We start from the raw sequence: 18,983 nt of genomic DNA on the forward strand, positions 1-18,983 counted from the left end.
AAAAAAGCAATAGCAGTTTGACTAGGAGGTCTTCCTCCAGGAATGAGCTAGTAAATGAAAGCATTAAGTTAATAAGGGCTTGAGTGCTTCAGATCATTACAGAGATGGCCTACAGCTCCACACTTCACCAACTGGATTTTTTTTTTTAATATTATTGTCAAAACAGCTTAAAGAAAAGCCCCTTTGGATCCATTCAGCATTAAATGCAGCCTAGACAAATGGCTGCTTTCCTCCATTAAGCAACATTTTTAAAAGCAAAAAACTAATAATTAAATTCCACTGATGAAAAATCACTTCTAATAAATAAAGAGAAACAGATGCCATTGGCCTTGGCAGCTTTCATGTCAGTAACCTGAGCTGCTACTGAACCCAATGAACGTGGTGCTCCAGGAGCTGGGAGCAGCACCATGGAGAAACTCCCATTTCAGCAATATCTTGGGATATCATTCCTGGCATTTGAGCAACAGCCAGTGGTTCCCACCAGCCTGGCACCCCCATGGTTAAACCCCTTTTATCCTGCCTTCATCTCAAACTACCCATGGGCAAACTTGCCTTGGGACAGGTCCAAGACTGGGATCTGTGTTGTCTAGAACAAACCTGGAGCCTGCACCCAGGATAAAGGTGGTCAGGCACGGCCTTCATGATGGCTGGGGCCAAACTGGCCCAGACCCACCACAGCAGTTGTGTTTACCCCCAGCCAGGGCAGCATGCCCAGGACACCAACAAACTCCTACTGCTTCCACCTCTCAGCCAGGGCACATCTTCACAAAAGAAGGAAATTCTCCAGGAGATACCTGGACAGCAGAGTTCTTCCTTCTATTGGAGACTTCTTATAAATTACCATCCTTTTTCCCTGCCATCCCATCTTCCTCAGGTGCATTACTAGCTCAAACCATCTGAAACTTATTCCAAATTCTGAATGCGATCAACTAAATATAACCAGAGAGAGCTTCAGGCCTTCACTCCCTTCTATACATCCACTTCCCGGGGGGTTCACAGAATCAATTAGGTTAGAAGACCTGTGAGGAGGAGGAAGCCCAACCTGTGACTGAACACCCCATGTCAACAAGATCATGGCACGGAGTGCCACATCCAGTCTTTCCTTAAACAACTCCAGGGACAGTGACTCCACCACCTCTCTGGGCAGCCCAATCCAGTGTCTAATCACCTTCTGTGAAGAAATTCCTCCCTATGTCCAACCTGAATCACCCCGGCACAGCTTTAGACTGTGTCCTCTTGTCCTGTCACTGGTTGCCTGGGAGCAGAGACCAACTCCCACCTGGCTACAGCCTCCTTTCAGGAAGCTGTGGACAGAGTTAAGGCCACCCTTGAGCCTCCTTTTCCTCCAGGCAAAACAACCCCAGCTCCCTCAGCCAAGTTCCAGAAGCAGGGAAGTCATATTGCATATGAGGTTACTGCAATATCACAGACTTAAGCTGGTTATTTCTTTCTTCTTTATTTTAAAAGCTACAATATTCAGGTAGCTCAAGGAAAAATAACCTTTGGATTTTGTCTGCTCATAAATCCATCACAACAGCTTGGGGGAAAACAGTAAATAAGATATTGGAAGAAGAGCACAAGAGGCCAAAAGAAGAGCATCTGCCTCTGGATGTGCTATTTGCAACCAAAGTCAGGTAGCAGGCTGTGATATTAGTGTGTGGTATTGATTTGTTCTTAATCCAGAGAAATGCCCCTGTAATGAACTCTGCTGTGCCCTTAATGATTTCATATTGAAGGATGTTAGGTGTCTTGCTCATAACAGAGTAACAGCAATTCCAAAAATAGCAATTCTCATAATAAAATGTTATTGAGAATCCTGAATTTCAATATAAAAGGGACTCTGCTGTACTCAAGGGCTTACAAGATACAAATGCATACTTTAAAAAGTTGTATTAAAGTCATGTTGGTACCTGAGTTACAGAGACACCGTGAGATGCTGCTCCAGGGAGCAGCTGAGCCCCAGGTCCCCAGGAAACTTTTAGGCAGATGTAGTACAGCCTGGATTTAATCCCACCAGATGATTGGGGCTTGATGTCTAGGAAGAGCTGAGATGCTTTTGCAAGCTGCCTGTGAGGGCAGGAGAGTGTGGCTGCGGTGCTCCTCAGTGAGCATCAGGGACAGCACCAGAACAGGGTGCTGGGCCAGGTGCCACGTGCCTGGTCCCGCCTCTGCTGCTCACGCCCAGCCTTTGGCAGATGCCCCTTCCTTGGCCACCACCAAGCTGCCACTGCCCCTGCTGCAAGGAGGCTTGTGGGAGAGGGCAGCCACCACCAGCTCCCCAGTGGGAAGAAGCATTCCCGCCAAGTTCTGGGCCACCACGAAGAACTCAAGAGCTGGGAGCACCAGGTCTAAGGCTGACCTCGCTTGGAGGTGATTCCCCAGCCTCAGCTCTGTCAGTGCTGCAAACAGCAGCCCCAAATTAAGCCCACCAGGCTTGCCAGCCTCTATCAGCACAGAGCTCGTCCTGCAGGCTGGCCCAGGGCACAACCCCAGTGGCTGGGAAGGATGGTGGCTCCTTATCTCCCACCACATGGTTGGTGCCAGAGCCCCTCTCCTGGACTAGAGGAGCAGAAGGGAAGACCCAGCCCTGCAAAGAGATGCTGGGGAGCAGCTTCAAGCCTTTAAGTAACACTCAGGCACCAACCAACCTTACGAAGAGCAACCAGGGGCATCTCCTGCCACCTCTGGCAGGACTGGGGGCAGAACTGGGATTAATTAGCTGGAGGAAACAAGGGGTGAACATTTGTCTCCTACAAGCCCCAAAAACAAGCTCAGAGCTTGGTTTTTAGGTTATCCAGGATGTAGACTGCAAAAAAAGGCATTAGCTCAATTATGCTTTATTAAAACCATAATTGCCTTAATTACAGCCCATTGCTCCTGACCCCTGTCCAGAAGGTGATGTCAGCCAGGCTGCCCCTACCTGCAGGGTCTGTGTGTGGGGCAGGTGGGAAAAGCGATATTAAAAACTGGACCACAATGGTGAACTTGTTCTCCTGAACTAGCTCTAAGCAGGTGAAGCAGGAACTGTCTCCCTCACCCCAAACTCCCTCTCTGCTCCAGCCTAGTTGCTGCTAAAGGTTAACCCACAGCTGGCAGCACCTGGTCCTCCCCAGGGAGACAAGCAGCATCCTTGGTCCCTGTCTCTCAGAAGGACTCTGAATCCTAAAGCAGTGAAAAAAGCAGAAGCTATTTGCATCCACTTTCCAGAAAATTCTGCCTGCAAGAGCAGAATTGAGTTTACTCAAAGCTCCAGGCTATGTGAAACCAGAAAAAAATTGAGTGATTCTAAACCAGAATGGTTTTAGAAGAGGAGTGCCACCAGAGTTCAGCAGTTTTGTGGGGTCATAACTCCTTTGGAGCAGCATTTTTATTGTTACTTACATTGCATGCAGAGCTGAAGAGGTGCAGCTGTGACTGGGGCTCTGTGGAGCTTGGCACAGTTTGAACAGGCACTAGAAGGAAGTTCTCAATCTAACAGGACAAGGAAAAGGAAACACTGCTAGGAGTTAATTTGTCCGTCGTGTGGAGCAGGCCCTGGTGGGGGGCTCGAAGGCGAGAAGGAGCCCAGGTCTCATTCAGGAGGTGCAGGATGGACTGTTCCTGCACTGCCGTCTGCTCTCCCACTCCCATCCAGCACCAGCACCAGTAAAATCTGAGTAGCTGCTCATTTCACCAAAGGGCTCATGAGCTCTGCCAAAAACTCCTGGTACAAGGGGTGCTCTCAAACCTCCAGGCAGACTGGAGACACAACTCCTGTATTCCAGTCAGAACCAAAACCACATCCCCGCCAACCCACTGCTCTTCTTGTGAAATGCTGCCTCTTCTCGCCCACGTTTGTTTAAATTCAGTTCCCTCCCTGAAGGCAGAGTTGGTTTTTTTGGTGTAAAGGGGGCCAACATCTCACATTTGTTGGAACTATGATTTTAATAGCCTGATCCCGTGACATTACCTGTGGTAAGTGAACTGTGAAATACGTATGAAAAATCTATTTAATACATATGCAACCTTCTTCACTGTTCCATGATTTAGGGCTCTGCTCCCTGTTTTGGGGTTCAGGATTTTTCAATCTGGAACTGTAGACAAACCTCAAACGTTTCTTTTGAGTAATCCTGCCACAACTGCCAGCTAGAGCCTAAACAACTGAATCATTCATGAGCCCCATCCGCAGAGCACGAGGCATTCAGCAGAGGAAAGAGCACGTCAGCCTTTAACTGGCTGCTATTAAAAACCTGGAAAAGGGCGGTGGGAGAGGGAGGAAGGAGGAAAAGGAAACAAATTATAATGTTGATCATGTTTGTGGAACGATGATGGAAGATGGATGGAAAACACAAAGACAAAATGTGAATTAGCCTGGGATATCTTAGACAGTTGGGCACGTTTAAATGGGACAAGATTTAATTTAGGTGAATATAAAATAGCTCCTGATGATGCTCAGTACATAATAGAGGAATAACATGCAAGAGAAGAACCACAGGAGCTGGGTGTGGAGGAACGTGGCTTCAGATGTCATTTTGTAGTGACATTAGCTGTTATTTCAGGCTGGAGGGAATTGAGCAGGAGGAGTGAAGATAGCAGCTGAAGTCCAAATCCTGAGCCTGCTACCTCACATTTCAGGGCATCATTGCTTAATTCTGCGTCCCAAAACGGGCAGCTAGGAATCAAAGCATGTAAAACAACATGGGAAAGCAATGAGTCACTAAAGACTGCTTGTGAGGGTAAAAAGATGATTAAACAGGAAGCTCTCCCAGGAACTGGGCAGGAGGGAGAGGGGAACCGTGGCTCTGGAAGGATCAAGCACATTTCTCGGTATCAGACCTCTGGGATAAAGGGGTTCCAGCCTTTCTGAGCAAAGGAAGAAATACAAACCGCACCTGTAAAGGGTTTCTGCGGGCAGTGGAAATCCTCCAGTGTGGCAGATCTACAGATGTACAAACACACACACGTAAGTTCAAAGCTATCGAGCGTCACCCCACACCTCTGCACCCCGCTGGCAGTGCCTGCTTTGGTTGTCTCTGACCCCAGGGTGCAAGGGGCTCAGTGTGACCCCCATGGCTGCCAGGGACACGTGTGACAGCCTTCGAAGTCACATCTGGGACTGTAGGGGGGCAGGGTTGGCTGTTGCTGTCCCAGTGTGGGGAGAGAGCAGCCGGTGCCAGGGCACGGGGCTCTCCCTACACTCTGTGTGGGCAGAAACTCCTCTTCCCTTGTCAGCAGCATACTCCACTACACAGAAGAATGAAGCCTGGAAATGCCTTCTGCTCAGCAGCTCATTTTTGCAGAGAGGAGCCGTAATGAGAGGAGGGAAAGCTGCTGCTCCTGAAGGGCTCGGCCCGTGCCGCCTCCTCTCAGCGACTGGCGGCAGCGGGAAGGCAGCAGGAGCAGCCTCCTTGGCTCCTTTGTGGGGCGTTAGGAGGGCTTCAGAGCCCCAGAACGGTGCACTTGGAACGATGCTGGAGTGAGTCACCGAATGCATTTGGGGGGCATCAGCATCCTTGCTGCTCATGCGATTACAGCTCGTTTGAGAGCATTAAGCTCCCTCCCCACATGGAATTTGTCATCTTTGAAGGCACCACATGAACCTGCTCCCCGTTGCCTCCGTGGCCAGCTGGGAAAGGAGAGAGCATTCCCCTTTGCCATTTCCCAAGCAGGCTGTATTTGTCCTGTCTCACCAGGGAAGAGAGTATCACTGCCTGAACCTCGACTTTCTCTCCAGTGCTGCAGCCGTACTCAGTCCCAGCCCATCAGGAAAACAAGGACATTACACTCACCACTGAAAGGAGGCTTCATAAATGGCAAAAGAAAGGGGCACCAAGCCTCCCCAGGGGGAAATTTCCTGCCAGTTAAACGGCTTGAGAAGAAAGGGCATGTGTGTGAACTGGTTTGGGCTTAGAAGCAGCCTTGCAGGGGAGCATAAAATACTCCTCTCCTTTGAAACAGCAGGAACAGAGTGACTGCCCAAAGCTGGACCCTTGCAGAAACTGCTCACCACTACATTTTATTCCTGAGCCCTTTTATTCCCGAGCAAATTGTGCTGGCCACCTGGCCACCCCAGGAGCTGAGCTAATCGGTGCTAAGGGCAATTAACACAGCTGGAATCTCCAGGTCCAAAGCAGGACATCTCCTGTCTCAAGAGAGGGGGAAGCACCCAAGAGACCTGAGGCTGTAAGATGGCTGTTGCACCTTGATCGGGAACACTGCAGAAACCCTTTCAAAGAGAAAGAGAAATCGCTTTAAAGCAATAGCTTTATGCTTAGCAACACTCTGCTCCGGACGTCACAGACACCACCCCACGGCAGTATTGCACGAAGGGTACTAATTTCCCTCTGGGGGTGGGAAAGGGTGGCTGCGGCCACACCGCACCCCTAAGGACACGGAGGGGAACAGGACAGCCCTTTCTTCTCGGTTTGTGCTCCACCTTCAACTCGCTTCTCCTGGAAATGGGGCTTGGAGGGAGGTCTCATGAAGGTTCACAGTCACATTCCTGCCTTACCCAATGCATCCCAGGAATGCACAGCAGTCCCGCAGAGCACTGGCTCGCTCACCCCGCCTCTCCCGAGCCAGCCGGCTCTGTGTCCCCGGTTCAGGCAAAGACGCCTGCGGGTGTTTGCGGCCGCAATCCCTGCTCAGAGCCGAGTGCAGGCCAGGTCAGGCTGTCCGCCTGCCTTGCGTGAGCCGTGCGGTGCTGCAGCCCGAGACCCGGGCCCGCTGCTGGGGCTGGAAGGCGCGGTGCCGTTCCCTTCCCCTGCGGGATTGCCCGGGGCTGGGACAGCGCCGCGTCCCCATCGCCACCGCCGCGTCCCCATCGCCACCGCCGCGTCCCCATCGCCACCGCGCGGCCGCGCCCCGCACTGCGGGCGGGGACACCGCGGGCGGGGACACCGCGGGCGGGGACACCGCGGGCGCCGAGCTCGTCACGGGCCATCCCCACCCCTACAGCCCCGGGGGAGAGGACGGAACACGGCACCGCTCTGCTCCCGCTTTTTGACCTGCCCTATGTGAGGTCAAAATCCCACAGAGGTTCCAACAGGACACATTTGTACCCCTGTGGCAGCTAATAATACACTAATAACTACCAATATTAATAAATCTGCTATTCATCCTAATAAATAATCATAGTTTCAGGTTGCAATAGGTGATTATACTACTGGCTCCTAAAACATACTATTGTAAATAGCATTTAATAGATACCAACAGTAGAATTCTTGATAACTGTACTAACAGCTAATACCAACACTAAAAATTCTAATGCTTACAGGAGATAATAAACACTAATAAAATAAACTAATATTACTAATTAATAATAAATATTAACAAAGCCAATAACCACCCCTGTCGCTACCCTGACAGGACAGAGGGCAAATGACGGGTGACACCGCAGGCCACTGGATGACCCTGAGGCCTCGGGCTCCCCTGGATTGCACTGGCAGGTTTTGATCCATTACACCAAACTGTCCCTTCTCATTAGGCCCAAGCTCATAATAATTAACCCCTGTGTTCCCATTTGACCCCTTCATCAATTATCAGAGCCTCAAATTCCCTCAAGTAACCCCTACCAGGGGCTCCAGTGGCCTCAAGGGCCCCGGAGGTTCTGCACCCTCAGCTCTCGGGGGAGCAGCCTGCAGCGCCCCACATCAGCTCACCGTACCCAGGCTGGCACGGGCAGGGATGTGGAGCTGACTCTCCCCCAGCTTCCTTCCCTGCCTGCTCCCTCCATTCATCCTCTTCTTCTTGAGGAGCTGGCTCCTCAGCAGCAGGATCTGAGCAAGCCGCAGAACTCACCTGGCTCCCGGTACCCCTTCAGTTGTGCCGCACACAGTCAGTACAGAGTCTTAAGCTTTATTTTTCTATTGGCCAGCAACTTCAACTGGGTTAAAAAAAAACCAAAAGCGATGAATATTGTTACACAGAGAAAAAGTATAAAACAACTCAGTGGACACAAGCCAACTTACTGTTCATGTCTCATTCTTCCTGGCCTCTCCCAACCCTGTACAATGTGTTTCAAGGGAATGGGCAAAGGCAGCTATGAAGATATGTTTAAGAAATCAGAAATATTGCTTCAAGCAACATGCTCAATATTTTCCTCTTAGTTAGTAGTCAATACTTGTTAAGAAACTTTTCTATAAAACAAGAAATAATTTAGAGATTTCTCCTTTAGATCATTACAGAATAATTTAGATTTCTTTCCTCTCTTTCTTACTGTTGTGGAACCAAAGACACACCTCAGTTCCTCCACCTCTCTTTCTGCATTAGTTGAGGATTATTTCACAGGACTGATTATGGAGGAGTTTCAGATTGACCTGCTCTGAATTTTAACGTGTCACCCTTTAGCTCCAGTTCACGATTTCTGCTCTGTGAACCAAAACCCGCACAATGCTGCAAGACCCTTTACTGGTCTGGATGATGCTGCTTATGTTGCCTGTCTGCTGCCAGGGACAGGGCTCAGCCAGCACTGCTAAAAGGCCAGAAGAGGGAAGGAATTTATGTATGAAGGTCTGAGCTTATCTTCACTGCTCAGAAACACCAAACTCCCCTTTCTGTTGCTTCATGAGTGTAACAGGCACACCAGGAAGGAGGGAAAAAGACAAGAGGAACACAAGATCCTGTGAATTCAGGCTATGATCCTGCTGGCACCAAGTCCATGGCAATGTCTGGGTCCTCTGTGTATCCAGGACCCCAATGCAGAGACAATATTTAATTCAAACCTATTCCTCAGCAGCAAACAGCTAATCCAGCACCACCCATTTACCAAGTACACTAGAGCAACTGGTTGAAACTGACTCTCCTGCCTTTCTTAGCAGTAACCAGTAAAGTGAGCTTCCAGACAAAGCAGAAAACCCTCAGGTGATTAACAAGCTCTTCGGAGGCTGAACAACATTAGTGTGTATCAATTACCGGCCAAGGGAGCCAAACCTGGAGGTTTTAGTTAGAAAAATCAAACCAAGGGAACCTCTCAACATGTAACAGATGAAAAAAGTATTTCCACTAACTGAGTAGGCCAAAGGGTAGCAAGATAGGGCAGCCCCACAAAAAGACCAGCTCTTCACCACACCTCATCAGGGGGTAGGGAGGTGGAAATAAGAGTCCTCACTCATGCTGGAAACCAGTCAATAGAACAGAATAGACCCCAAAAAGGCAGTCCATCATCTTTGCTCCAGAACTGCAGGGAAGCAAAAGGCCTCTTGTGGCTCCTAATGGCACTGTGTTGGAGAAGGCTTCAAGGAAGTGGAGGAAGAATTGCTGAGGCAAATCCTAAGGCACCCACAACATCTTGGCAAGATGAGTGTCACAACTAGATTTCAGCTGCACCAAGCTGTGCTCCCAGTTGGCTGGGCAAGTAGCTCCTGCTCCCAGTAACCAGGCAGGCATCCTCTCTGGTGGAGAAGAGCTGTGTTAGGACATCGGTGCACACTTGGGAGGAGGGAGAGAGAGAAATCTTCCATGTATGAGAAACTCAGCTCCGGCTCCAGCTCAGTGCAGAACCATCATCTGTCCTCACAGTCAATGCCTGCTACTGCTGAGCCACTTCTCAAGAGAGCAAACCACGATTCTTGTACAGCTTCCTGATGGCTTCATGTTGGCTCTGGAAAAGCCTCAAGGGAAATGGCTTTGGATAAATCTTGCTTTGTAGTTATATCAAGGGACTGTCGTGCTAAAGCTTCCAGCAGAAGACCCACAGCTCTTTTGTTTGACACTGAAGAGGACCTGCTGAACTCCTGGCTGCCTTGTACACAGCAAAGAGTGTACAGAGGGGCAGGTAAGGCAGTGCACGGTTCTAAAGGCATTCAATCACAGAGCCAAGTCCTCAAGTTGCAGACACTTTGGTGGCGGTGGTGAGTGGTCAGGTTGGCAGGTGCTAAGGGAAGTGGCAGAGGGGGAGCGACAGAGCTCTCACAGCTATTAATATGGTTCTGACTTTAAACTCCTGTACAAGCAGCAGGTGAAAATCATCCCGAAGATCTAGAGTGGAAAGGGGAGAAAGAAATACATGAAAACCACAGAAGGGATGCAGTGGAGTCAGCGACTCGCAAACTAACAGTTCAGAGCCACACTGGAGTGTCAGCCAGCTCCTATATGGGGATAACACACTCCAGCTTGCAATAGGCAGCAGGAAAAAACAATCTCTGCTAATCCTTGTAATTAACCACCAGTAGCTTCCTGGGGCATAATTTGGCTGCTTGCCAGAACAAAGGGGAAGATGAGGAACTCCAGACACATCTGCATCACGAGAAAAGAATATCCTGAGCCCTCCCCTCTTAAAATGAGGGCGCAAGACACTCACATTCTACGCCTTTATTCACCACCCTCTCCCAAAATCATCGCAGACCCACAGGGCTGTTCTTCAACATGACACAGCTGAAGGAAAAATTCTGGATAACTCGAGATAATCCCGGGTGGGAAGGTCCCTGCTGCGGGCGGGCAGTTACGGGACACAGCCACAGGAGGGCTTCCTCGGGCTGCCGAGCCATGGCCTCCCAGAGCCCCGGAGCACAACTCCAGCCCCGGCCCGGCTGGACACACGCCATCCCCTGCAGGCAATCCACCAGACTGGCACGAAGGCTTCTGCTTTGGACCTGGCGAATCCTCGGGTCCCCAAAGGACCTGGCAACTTCTCCTTGCCAGGCAGGGAAGAGCAACAAAACATATTTTTTTCCATCCCTAAGCTCGGGAGTTCCTTCAACTTCTGCCCAGCACCCCAAAACTCCCCTCAGCCCTTTTTACCTGCACACAAGCAATGCTGATGCCCACTGCCCCAATAATTTTCAGATGCTCTTGAATGAAGTTTTCCAGCTTGGTAATGCAACCACTCTGCAGGGTGAAAGGAGGGACATGGAAAATCAGCTTCATTTTAACTTCTTGTTCACTTTAATCCAACGCTTGCGACCCTTGAAAGCAGCACTTTAAAAAGTGATGTCTGTGAGCAATCTCTTCCCCTGATAACTCTGGAAAAGCTAAGTAGATGATGTGAACTGCCTCGTGCCTGGCATTGCTCAGGAACCTCTGAACAAACCCAAGGTGGCTGCTGGAGTGCAGAAGAAATGCAGAAGAACCAACCACATCACACACAAGAGTATCATTCTTCTCTCAGGTATGTGGACAAAGATTCCCTCACTCACTGCCTAGCTCCTGCCTGGAGGGGATGTTTATTCCTGTGAGGCCAAAAGGCCAAGGAAATGCCGCTAAGTGCCTCCGGTACCAACAACCCTAACATAACTGAAACCTTTTAGAAGTAAATTCTTCCCACCGCTATTTATTACAGCCGTGAGTTTTGGTGTGAACCTGGAAAGCCAGGCAGTCTGCCTCTGCCTCTGCCTTGCAACTGTCAGTCAAGGACCAGAAGAATCTCCATTTGCACCTCATGGAGTAATTCCGAAAACACAAAGCTGTATCAAATGTAGGACTTGCATCCAAATCTCTTGCCAGAACCAACAACCTCTCCTGCTTCTCCCCATAATTAATGAACTCAGTAGTAACAAACATAATTAATTATTTTCCTCTGTATCTACATATTAAATAACAGCCTACAGAGCTGAACACTCAGCTAAAGAAGTGAATTCTACATTCCAAGGAATGTTACTGACTTTGAAGCCTGCTGACAGTTTGCAGTAACAACCCAACGCGGTCACTCCGTGCCCCCCTCTCCTTTACACACTTTGTGACAGGTGGCTCTGAAGCCCTTCTGCTCTTTACCTCCTTGTAGATGTTGGAAGGATGGTCTCTTCTGCCACACAGGTCAGTGATCGTCTTACAGCAGCTGTCTGGGACTTTCCTCCCACTGGCCGCTGGAGATTTGATCCACAGGCTGTCGGCCCAGTCCGTGTAGTTGTTGCTCCCACAGCACTTGAACTGCACACACAGAGAGCAAAGGCTGAGCCTGCAAGCACTGCAACCTTCTTCTCCCTCCAGCCTCCCACACCAAGCCCTGGGCTTCACCCTCCCTTGCAGACACTCCAGCTATCTCATGGGTTTGGTTTTTTTATAATTATTAGTGATTTTTGTGTTTAGAGTTCCCCAAATGGCCGTTTAAATATCAAGTTCATCCATCCTTCAGCAGCTGTGACTTTTGTTTACTGCTGGGACGAACTGTAACCAGAGTGCACCTGCAGCTGCCTCAGCTCGTAACTGCATGCTAATGATGGCAACAGGATAAGTTTAATTACCAGTTACCATCACAAATGCACCTGCCATGGCACTATGCAAAGAGTAATCCCTGTGCCTATGCACGAGAGCCTTTCCTGTGGGAAAACCAGTCAGAACTGTGGCAGCCCTAACCTGAACCACCCCTGAGCCAGGCACAGCAAGCAACAGTGGCAGGAGAGCTCTTCTTTCATTACATCTTACTCTCTAGAGTACTGAAAAGCTTAATGAAAAATGTCAGCAATTTCTCCAAATCTTTGAACTGGGAAAGCAGAAGCAGCTGTCAGAGTGACTTGGCAGCTCCAGTTCACTGGGAGCAGTTCAGACATCATTTCCCCAGTGCTACTGGTCATGCAAATCAGTGATCACACCATGCAATTCTGCCAGTGGCATGGCTCAGGCCCTGCACCTCACCAAGCTTTGTCTTGACTCAGAACATACACTCAGCATCCAGAAGAAATACCTGCGGGTTGGATGTCAAGAGATGCCTTTTGTGCGCTTGGTTTTAAGCCCTGAAGTTGCATTAATTCTCTTTGCCTCCAGAGAAACCCACCTCCTGCTGTAGTTTGTCCACCGCACTGGTAACACTCTCTTCTCCCTCCCTCTGGTACTTCTGGGTCATGGTGTTCTTCAAATTTTGCTTCAGCTCCAGGCTCAGCTGAGTGGAAGAGACAAATGGGATAAAAATCACAAGGCAAACTCACTCCTCAAAATGACCCAAAGCCCTGCATACATTCCATTGCCTTTGCTCCAAGAGGAGGACAGAGAACTTAGTGGAAGCCACAGCTTCCTTCAAGATCGTCCTCCAAGGCTGGACTGGACAGGCTTATTTCCAAAGGATTATGGATCAGGCCTCTGTTTTAATAACTGCAGGGAGGTGCTTTGGGATCAAATTTCAACCTGTGGTACACATCCCCACATGGTTTCTCACCTTGAATATGCAAGATTGCCAAGACATGCCTGCAATGAAAAGGAATACAAAAGTGTGCCTGCTTAAACATGAATATGCCTGTGAGACTATGTGCAGTCTTCTTCCTCTAAAGTAAAAAAATACTAAAAACTCCATTTTTGTAAAATATACAAATCATTCTGTCCAGGAGCAGGAAGAAATCAGAGTCCTTGGCATGATGGACTGAAGCCACATGGACTAAACAGCTGTTGGACCATCTTGAAAAAGGATGCCACAGGAGGGAATTAAGTGTGTGATTGCAAAAAATCACTGCAAGGCCTTTCTTGATAATAGAGAGACAAAGTCCGATTCTGCAAGAGCAGAATTTCTGAAAGCATCATCAAAAACCACTGGCATGTTCAAGTGATTGGATTCAAACACTTATTCCTAAGGAGACTCTTTTAATCTAGCTGAATTCTTCTCACCCTTTGGTGAGTGCCAAGAAGTGCCAAAGAGCCACATCCTTTTTTTGTTATACTGGTTCCATCTCTTTTTTTGTTTTTTTTTTTTTTTCATACTGGTTCATGCAGCAACACTGCTTTACTCCAACACCTTTGAAATTCCAAGTTTCCCATACCAACAAACAACGCCAACATGCATTTTAGATGGGGTCAATGGAATAAACAGCTGAGCAACCTCTTTATATGCCTTTTATTCTACATTGTAAGTAGTAAATGAGAGGTCAAACATCTGGTTATGCTAAACTGTGCAAAATACAGTCTGGAGTTTATTCTCCCTTTGAAACACCGCTTTCTACAATCCCCTGTGTCAGATGGGGACAACACCTGCCTCACAGAGATGATATGAGGTGTCATTCATTAACATTTGCAAAATGCTTTGAAATACTTTGAGATATTGGGCTGGGAAGCTCTAAGGAAATGCAGAAGACTTAGCATAATAGAAAGAAAGGAAAAGGTTCAGCAACTGGAAGGCAGAGGCAAATAAAGAGGAGAGTCCATTAGCAGAATTATTATTTGGGAGAAAAGCAGTTACCTGCGGGCTCACGGGGAAGAACTGCAGCATGGAACAGAGACAAAGAACCATTTTAGACACACACATGCAAGCCTTAGACACCACAGCAAGGGCTGAAATAAAAACAGTGCAAACAGAGCAAGCAGCCTGCAACCAAGAGAAGAAGCAGGATTTATCAGCCAGAGGGCAAAGGGATGTGCAGCTGTTGATCAGAGATGCACTCAAGTGATGTAAAGCACTCAAGGGGTTCAGTTCTGTCCCTTATTTCAACCCAGGGATCAGCTCCTCTTCATCCATTGTCACATAGGAACCTCATGCCTTTGCACAGATGGATGGACAGATCCTGGCTTCCTGCCCTGCCTGCCAGGATTGATCTTTTCCCGTTAAATATGCACATTCATACCCCAGATCCCTCCTGGCAGGAGCCAGTACAGTTCTTTGGCTCCTTGCAAACCACCAGTGCCCATCCAAGGCAAAGCACAGAAGGTCCAAGAGAAAATGGAATGGCAAGGAGTCCTGGCAGTGAAGTCAACAAGACGGGATGTTCAGCTGCTTTTCAGACAGCCATTTGATAACAATCCTAATTTGCCACTTCCAATCAATTTCCAGACATGAGAGCAACTCTGTAGGCTGTTAGCGCCTTGGCGGTTCAACTCCCTTTGAAAGCAAAGTGATGAATTAAGCTCTGCTCTCGGCAACAGCAAGAAGTGCCAAGCCAGACCTGCAGCTGTTGGGAGCCCGTCCTGTTTCTCCAGCCCCTCAGCTGTGCTGCTCAAGTAAAGCTCTCAAAAAGTTCTCGACCTGAAAGGACCTCTCAGCTGGTCCATTCATCATCTTTGCCGGATGCAGCAGGAACTGTTCCCGTGTCCTGAACTCGCTAAAGTGGCACTAACGTGATTTCAGTTGCTTGCACTGTGCCTTGAAGGCTGTTAGGAGAGTTCCTGGATCTACCCAGCCTCAAAAACTGTCTTCTTCAAGGGTCTGCAGAAAAACAGGGCACAAAGTGCACCGCAGGAAGGTGGTGAGCTGAGCAGGAGGGCTGAGCAGCCCCTTGGAGTAATGACCACCATTTTGTCAAAATCAGTAAATACGCCAAGGCCTGTTGTATGTGGAGGGGAGTGAGTAGGTGAACCATAAACAAACGTGTGTCCCAAGCATCCAGGCCAAATTTTGGCTGGGCAAATGGGAGGATAACGAGCTGTTCTCTCTCCCTTGTTTGAGTCTCCTAGGAGTAATGTCCACTTACCTGCTGGTAGTAGATGTAAGCCAGGATTCCTGCAATGATCTCCAGGAGAAAGATGCACAGCAACAGTATGAAGTACTGTGAAATAATGGGAAAAAGACATTAGAACAGAACATAAGGAGATGCCAGGAGGCAGCTTTTCTTTACCTGGTAAAATGCCTGACTCTGTCTTCACCAATGCTTTTCTGCAGCAGTGTTCAAAAGCAGGGGCTGGGATTAAGATTTCAATAGGGTAGGAAAGGAACAATCCCACCGATTAATAAAAAAAACCCCCACCAAACCACAGAATAACTGAAGACAAGCAGCAGCAAGTGTGAGTTTAACTCACAGAGCCAGAGGGATATAGAAAATGGAAAAGTGCAGGCAACCAAGATAAGATCACTGTACAAAAGAAAAGTGGTTGCTAGATAACCTAATGACTACACTCAGTATCATAGAAAATATCTGATTCTGACATCGATACAAAAGAAAAATTTAAACTTTTGCTTGTTTTGACATTGTTTAGGGCATTTCACCAAGTTACTAAGGAGCAATATAAAATGATTCAATAAAATCACAGAAGGCCCATTTCACCAAATACACATCACAGCAGCTAAGCATAAAGCTTAGCATTTGTGCTCCCAGTGACTTTTGCAGGACTCAGCCACAGGCTGAGGGGCACTGTTGAAGTGGATGGACTTCAGCACTGATTCACACTCAGCACTGGCACTCTGCTGACAGCTCCTGAACTGGGATCTAGATGGAAAAGCTTAACATCTCAAAACCAAAGTGAGAAGAACTCTTAGAAGACCAACAGGAGAACGTGACTATTTCTTAAACGGCGATGAAGTGGCACTTAGTGGCAATGAAGTGAAAAGGGTAAGCCCTGCTTACCACAAGGAGAATCAAATGGGCAGTACAGAAAACTGTTTGGGAGCCCTGTTCTATTGACAAACAAGTAAGAAAGCCAAACCCATGAGGAATATGTGCAGTAGATTAAAAGCACTAGGCTGGCCTGAAGAGCCAGGGTGATGCACCCACTTCCTGCTTAGGGTCCAAGACAGCTTTTCAGGGAGAAACCCTCTCCTGACATACAGCCCCTGCCTCGCTCATGGTCAGCAATGAACAGTTTCTTTACAGATCCAGGCTGTTCTGTGACTGCTATTAATCTTTCTGTAGATAAGGCTGAAGAGACCCCAGTTCCAGCCATAACAAGGACCTCAAGCTAAGTTCCTGTAAGAGTTGGCTTCCCCAGGACAGAACGAACAAAATGTCTCCCATTTTCCGTTTTACCCTCAACCTTAAGAAAGGTCTGTTACCAAGAGACGAAGCAAATTAATCCCTACAAATGTAACTGGACACCAAACCTGCACAAAAAAAGGACAGTGAAGACCTGGACACAGCAAGGATGCCTTCTGTTGCACAAGGGTTACACCCCTACTGTGCACGCTTTTCACTAGGTACTTCCCAGCCCCTTCTGCAGGAGTAAAATGACACAAACACTCAGGCTTCCTCTTTCACCCCTGCTGGGCTTCAGCAGCTGCAAAGGAAGGACAGCTGGGTTTTATCTGCAGACCAGGCATTAATCTGAGCACACAATCTCAGCCTTTCACTCCCCTGCCCCAGGCTCTCCCCCGAATCGATCCTGAGATCCTGATCATCTCCGAAGCCTGTACAAGGCACCCATTCTTCCCAGGGCAGTGAGTCACCCACTGGAGTGCAGGACAGCTAAAGGCTGCTCCCAACACTCCCAGGAGGCTGAAAAGGGGCAAGAAAGGGTTGGCAGGCCTTGACAGAACAGCTGGCTCTCTTTTGTTTGGACCTTGTTATGCCCTAACTGACCTGACATCATTTCTCTGCCAAGGAGGGGCAGGAGGATGGCAGGATGCTGAGAACAACCAATGGACTGGAAAGCTGATTTATTTTTCCTTGCTCTGTGTAATGTCAGATGCATTCAGGTAGAGCTAAAGTTATGACACCACAAGCTCTCTGCTCACTGTGCTGGTTTACAGTGGATAGAAACAAACACATATCCAGCAGACCTGAAAAAATATGAGTCACAAGGAAAACCTTGTGAGGGAGGTTAGTGCATCTACCACCCATGAACCCAACCTGTGTCTGCTGATACACTCCACCATTATCTTACTCATCATTCCCTCAGGGCACTTCTAAGTATCATACTGATATAGGGGAGCAGCAGCTTTCACTCTGGACACACACAGAGCACAGGGCAGCTCTCCCTGCTCTTCAGCTGTACCTGCAGGGCTTTCTTAGAGGTCTGCCATGGGAGGAGTAGGCCAGCTCTGGCATGGAACTGCAGGGACATGCCCAACTTGTTTCCCAGGTCAGAAATGTGGGATCACCAGAAGCTCTCTAGCAAACACATGCCTGGACCTGGGTAGGCTCCAAGCAAAATTCACCCTGGCTCTGGCTCCAAGACAGAGTCAGGGCTGTTGGGTGTCTCCTCAAGATCTACAGAGTCCAAATTGCTTCCATCCAGTTTCAAGTGAGGTACCAAGTGTTAAGTGTGTTTTCTCTGTGTAACACAAAAAATGGTTCAACCCACCCACAACCCAAATAATTATCTGGAGACATCTTTCTACTACCTGAGAAAAAGAGATAGATAGCAACGATACTCCTAAATCAGCAACCCCACTTCAGTGGGAGGGTGCCAAGCTGAAATGCAGCAGGAAGAGAAATCCTAATCCAGGTGTGTTCCCTCCTCCCTGTCCAAGGTAGCTGACTAGAAAAGGCAGTGTGACAGGCCAGACCTGAAGAAAGTCACCTTCTCTCTGTATAAGCAAGGTCTCCCAGCTGACAGGTCTTTCCCTTGACTCCTGCTGCAGGTTGACTGAAGGGTGATATAACAGTGGCCTGCGTCCCTGTAAAGAGCTGGATTGCAACATCACAGCCAGCCAGGCTGCAGATCCACTGCCTTGCCTGCTCATTGCACCAGAGAAACTCCACCTCTGCTGCCCAAGCCTCAGCACAGCACAAGGTTAAGGAAGGCCAGTAAGAAATGACAAAAAAAGTAGCACAGCTGTGAGTGATGAGCAATGAAATACTATGAAAAGCCTTGAAGTGGGCTCATAAAACTCTGTTACATACAAGGCGGCAAAAAACTTCACAGCTTCCCAACTTTTCAAGACAAAAACAAACCAAAAACCAGATATTAATTTTACAAACAGCATCCAAAGCTGTCAGTAACCAACTTTTAAAAGCACCAAGGCAGCACTGGGAAGAGCAGAGCTCTGTGCTGCTTATACTGCTCCCTCCCACATTGACATGAGTCTCTTGTACAGAGGGAAAGTGGGACCGGCTGGCACAGCCTCTGGGGTGACTGTGAAGCTGTCAGGATTACTGTCTGAGCTCAGAGCTGGCAGAGGCCCCCAGCCAGGCTCACCCAGCCCTGGCAAGCACAGCCCTGTCTCAGATTACTCAGGGCAACCAAAGCAGAGCACAAGCAAGAAGAGACAATAGGTCTGTCACAACCAGCCACTCCGAAAGGACGCGTGGTGTAAGGAGACAGAGCGACCTTTCATTCCCAAGAGACAATTATTAGTTTTCTATGGCAGAATAACAAAGAAAACTCCACTGGATTTTCATACCTAGCTTCTGGCTGGGGGAAAAAGACAAAGGGAGATCTCTTTGGCATGGAGAGTCAGTGAAGCAAGGCCAAAACCAACTGCTACAGACCAGGAGCCC

General features: G+C 48.5%; 1 protein-coding gene across 7 annotated transcripts in view; it reads right to left on the reverse strand.

Annotated features, from left to right (window-relative positions):
• Positions 1-7,820: 7,820 nt before the first annotated feature.
• Positions 7,821-18,983, reverse strand: part of CD151 (CD151 molecule (Raph blood group)) — a 32,225-nt gene continuing 21,062 nt past the window's right edge. For all 7 annotated transcript variants that reach the window (XM_066187761.1, XM_066187766.1, XM_066187765.1 and 4 more), the window contains 5 exons: positions 15,303-15,377; positions 12,689-12,793; positions 11,689-11,844; positions 10,720-10,806; positions 7,821-9,957 (listed from right to left, as the gene is read on the reverse strand). In XM_066187761.1, the coding sequence (XP_066043858.1) occupies positions 9,898-9,957; positions 10,720-10,806; positions 11,689-11,844; positions 12,689-12,793; positions 15,303-15,377 (483 nt within the window). In that variant the 3' untranslated portion in view covers positions 7,821-9,897. The remainder of the gene's footprint in view (positions 9,958-10,719; positions 10,807-11,688; positions 11,845-12,688; positions 12,794-15,302; positions 15,378-18,983) is intronic.

The sequence above is a fragment of the Chamaea fasciata genome, unplaced genomic scaffold, assembly GCF_029207755.1.
Source record: "Chamaea fasciata isolate MVZ Bird 193981 ecotype frontalis unplaced genomic scaffold, bChaFas1.0.hap1 SCAF_7, whole genome shotgun sequence".
Taxonomy (NCBI): Eukaryota; Metazoa; Chordata; class Aves; order Passeriformes; family Sylviidae; genus Chamaea; species Chamaea fasciata.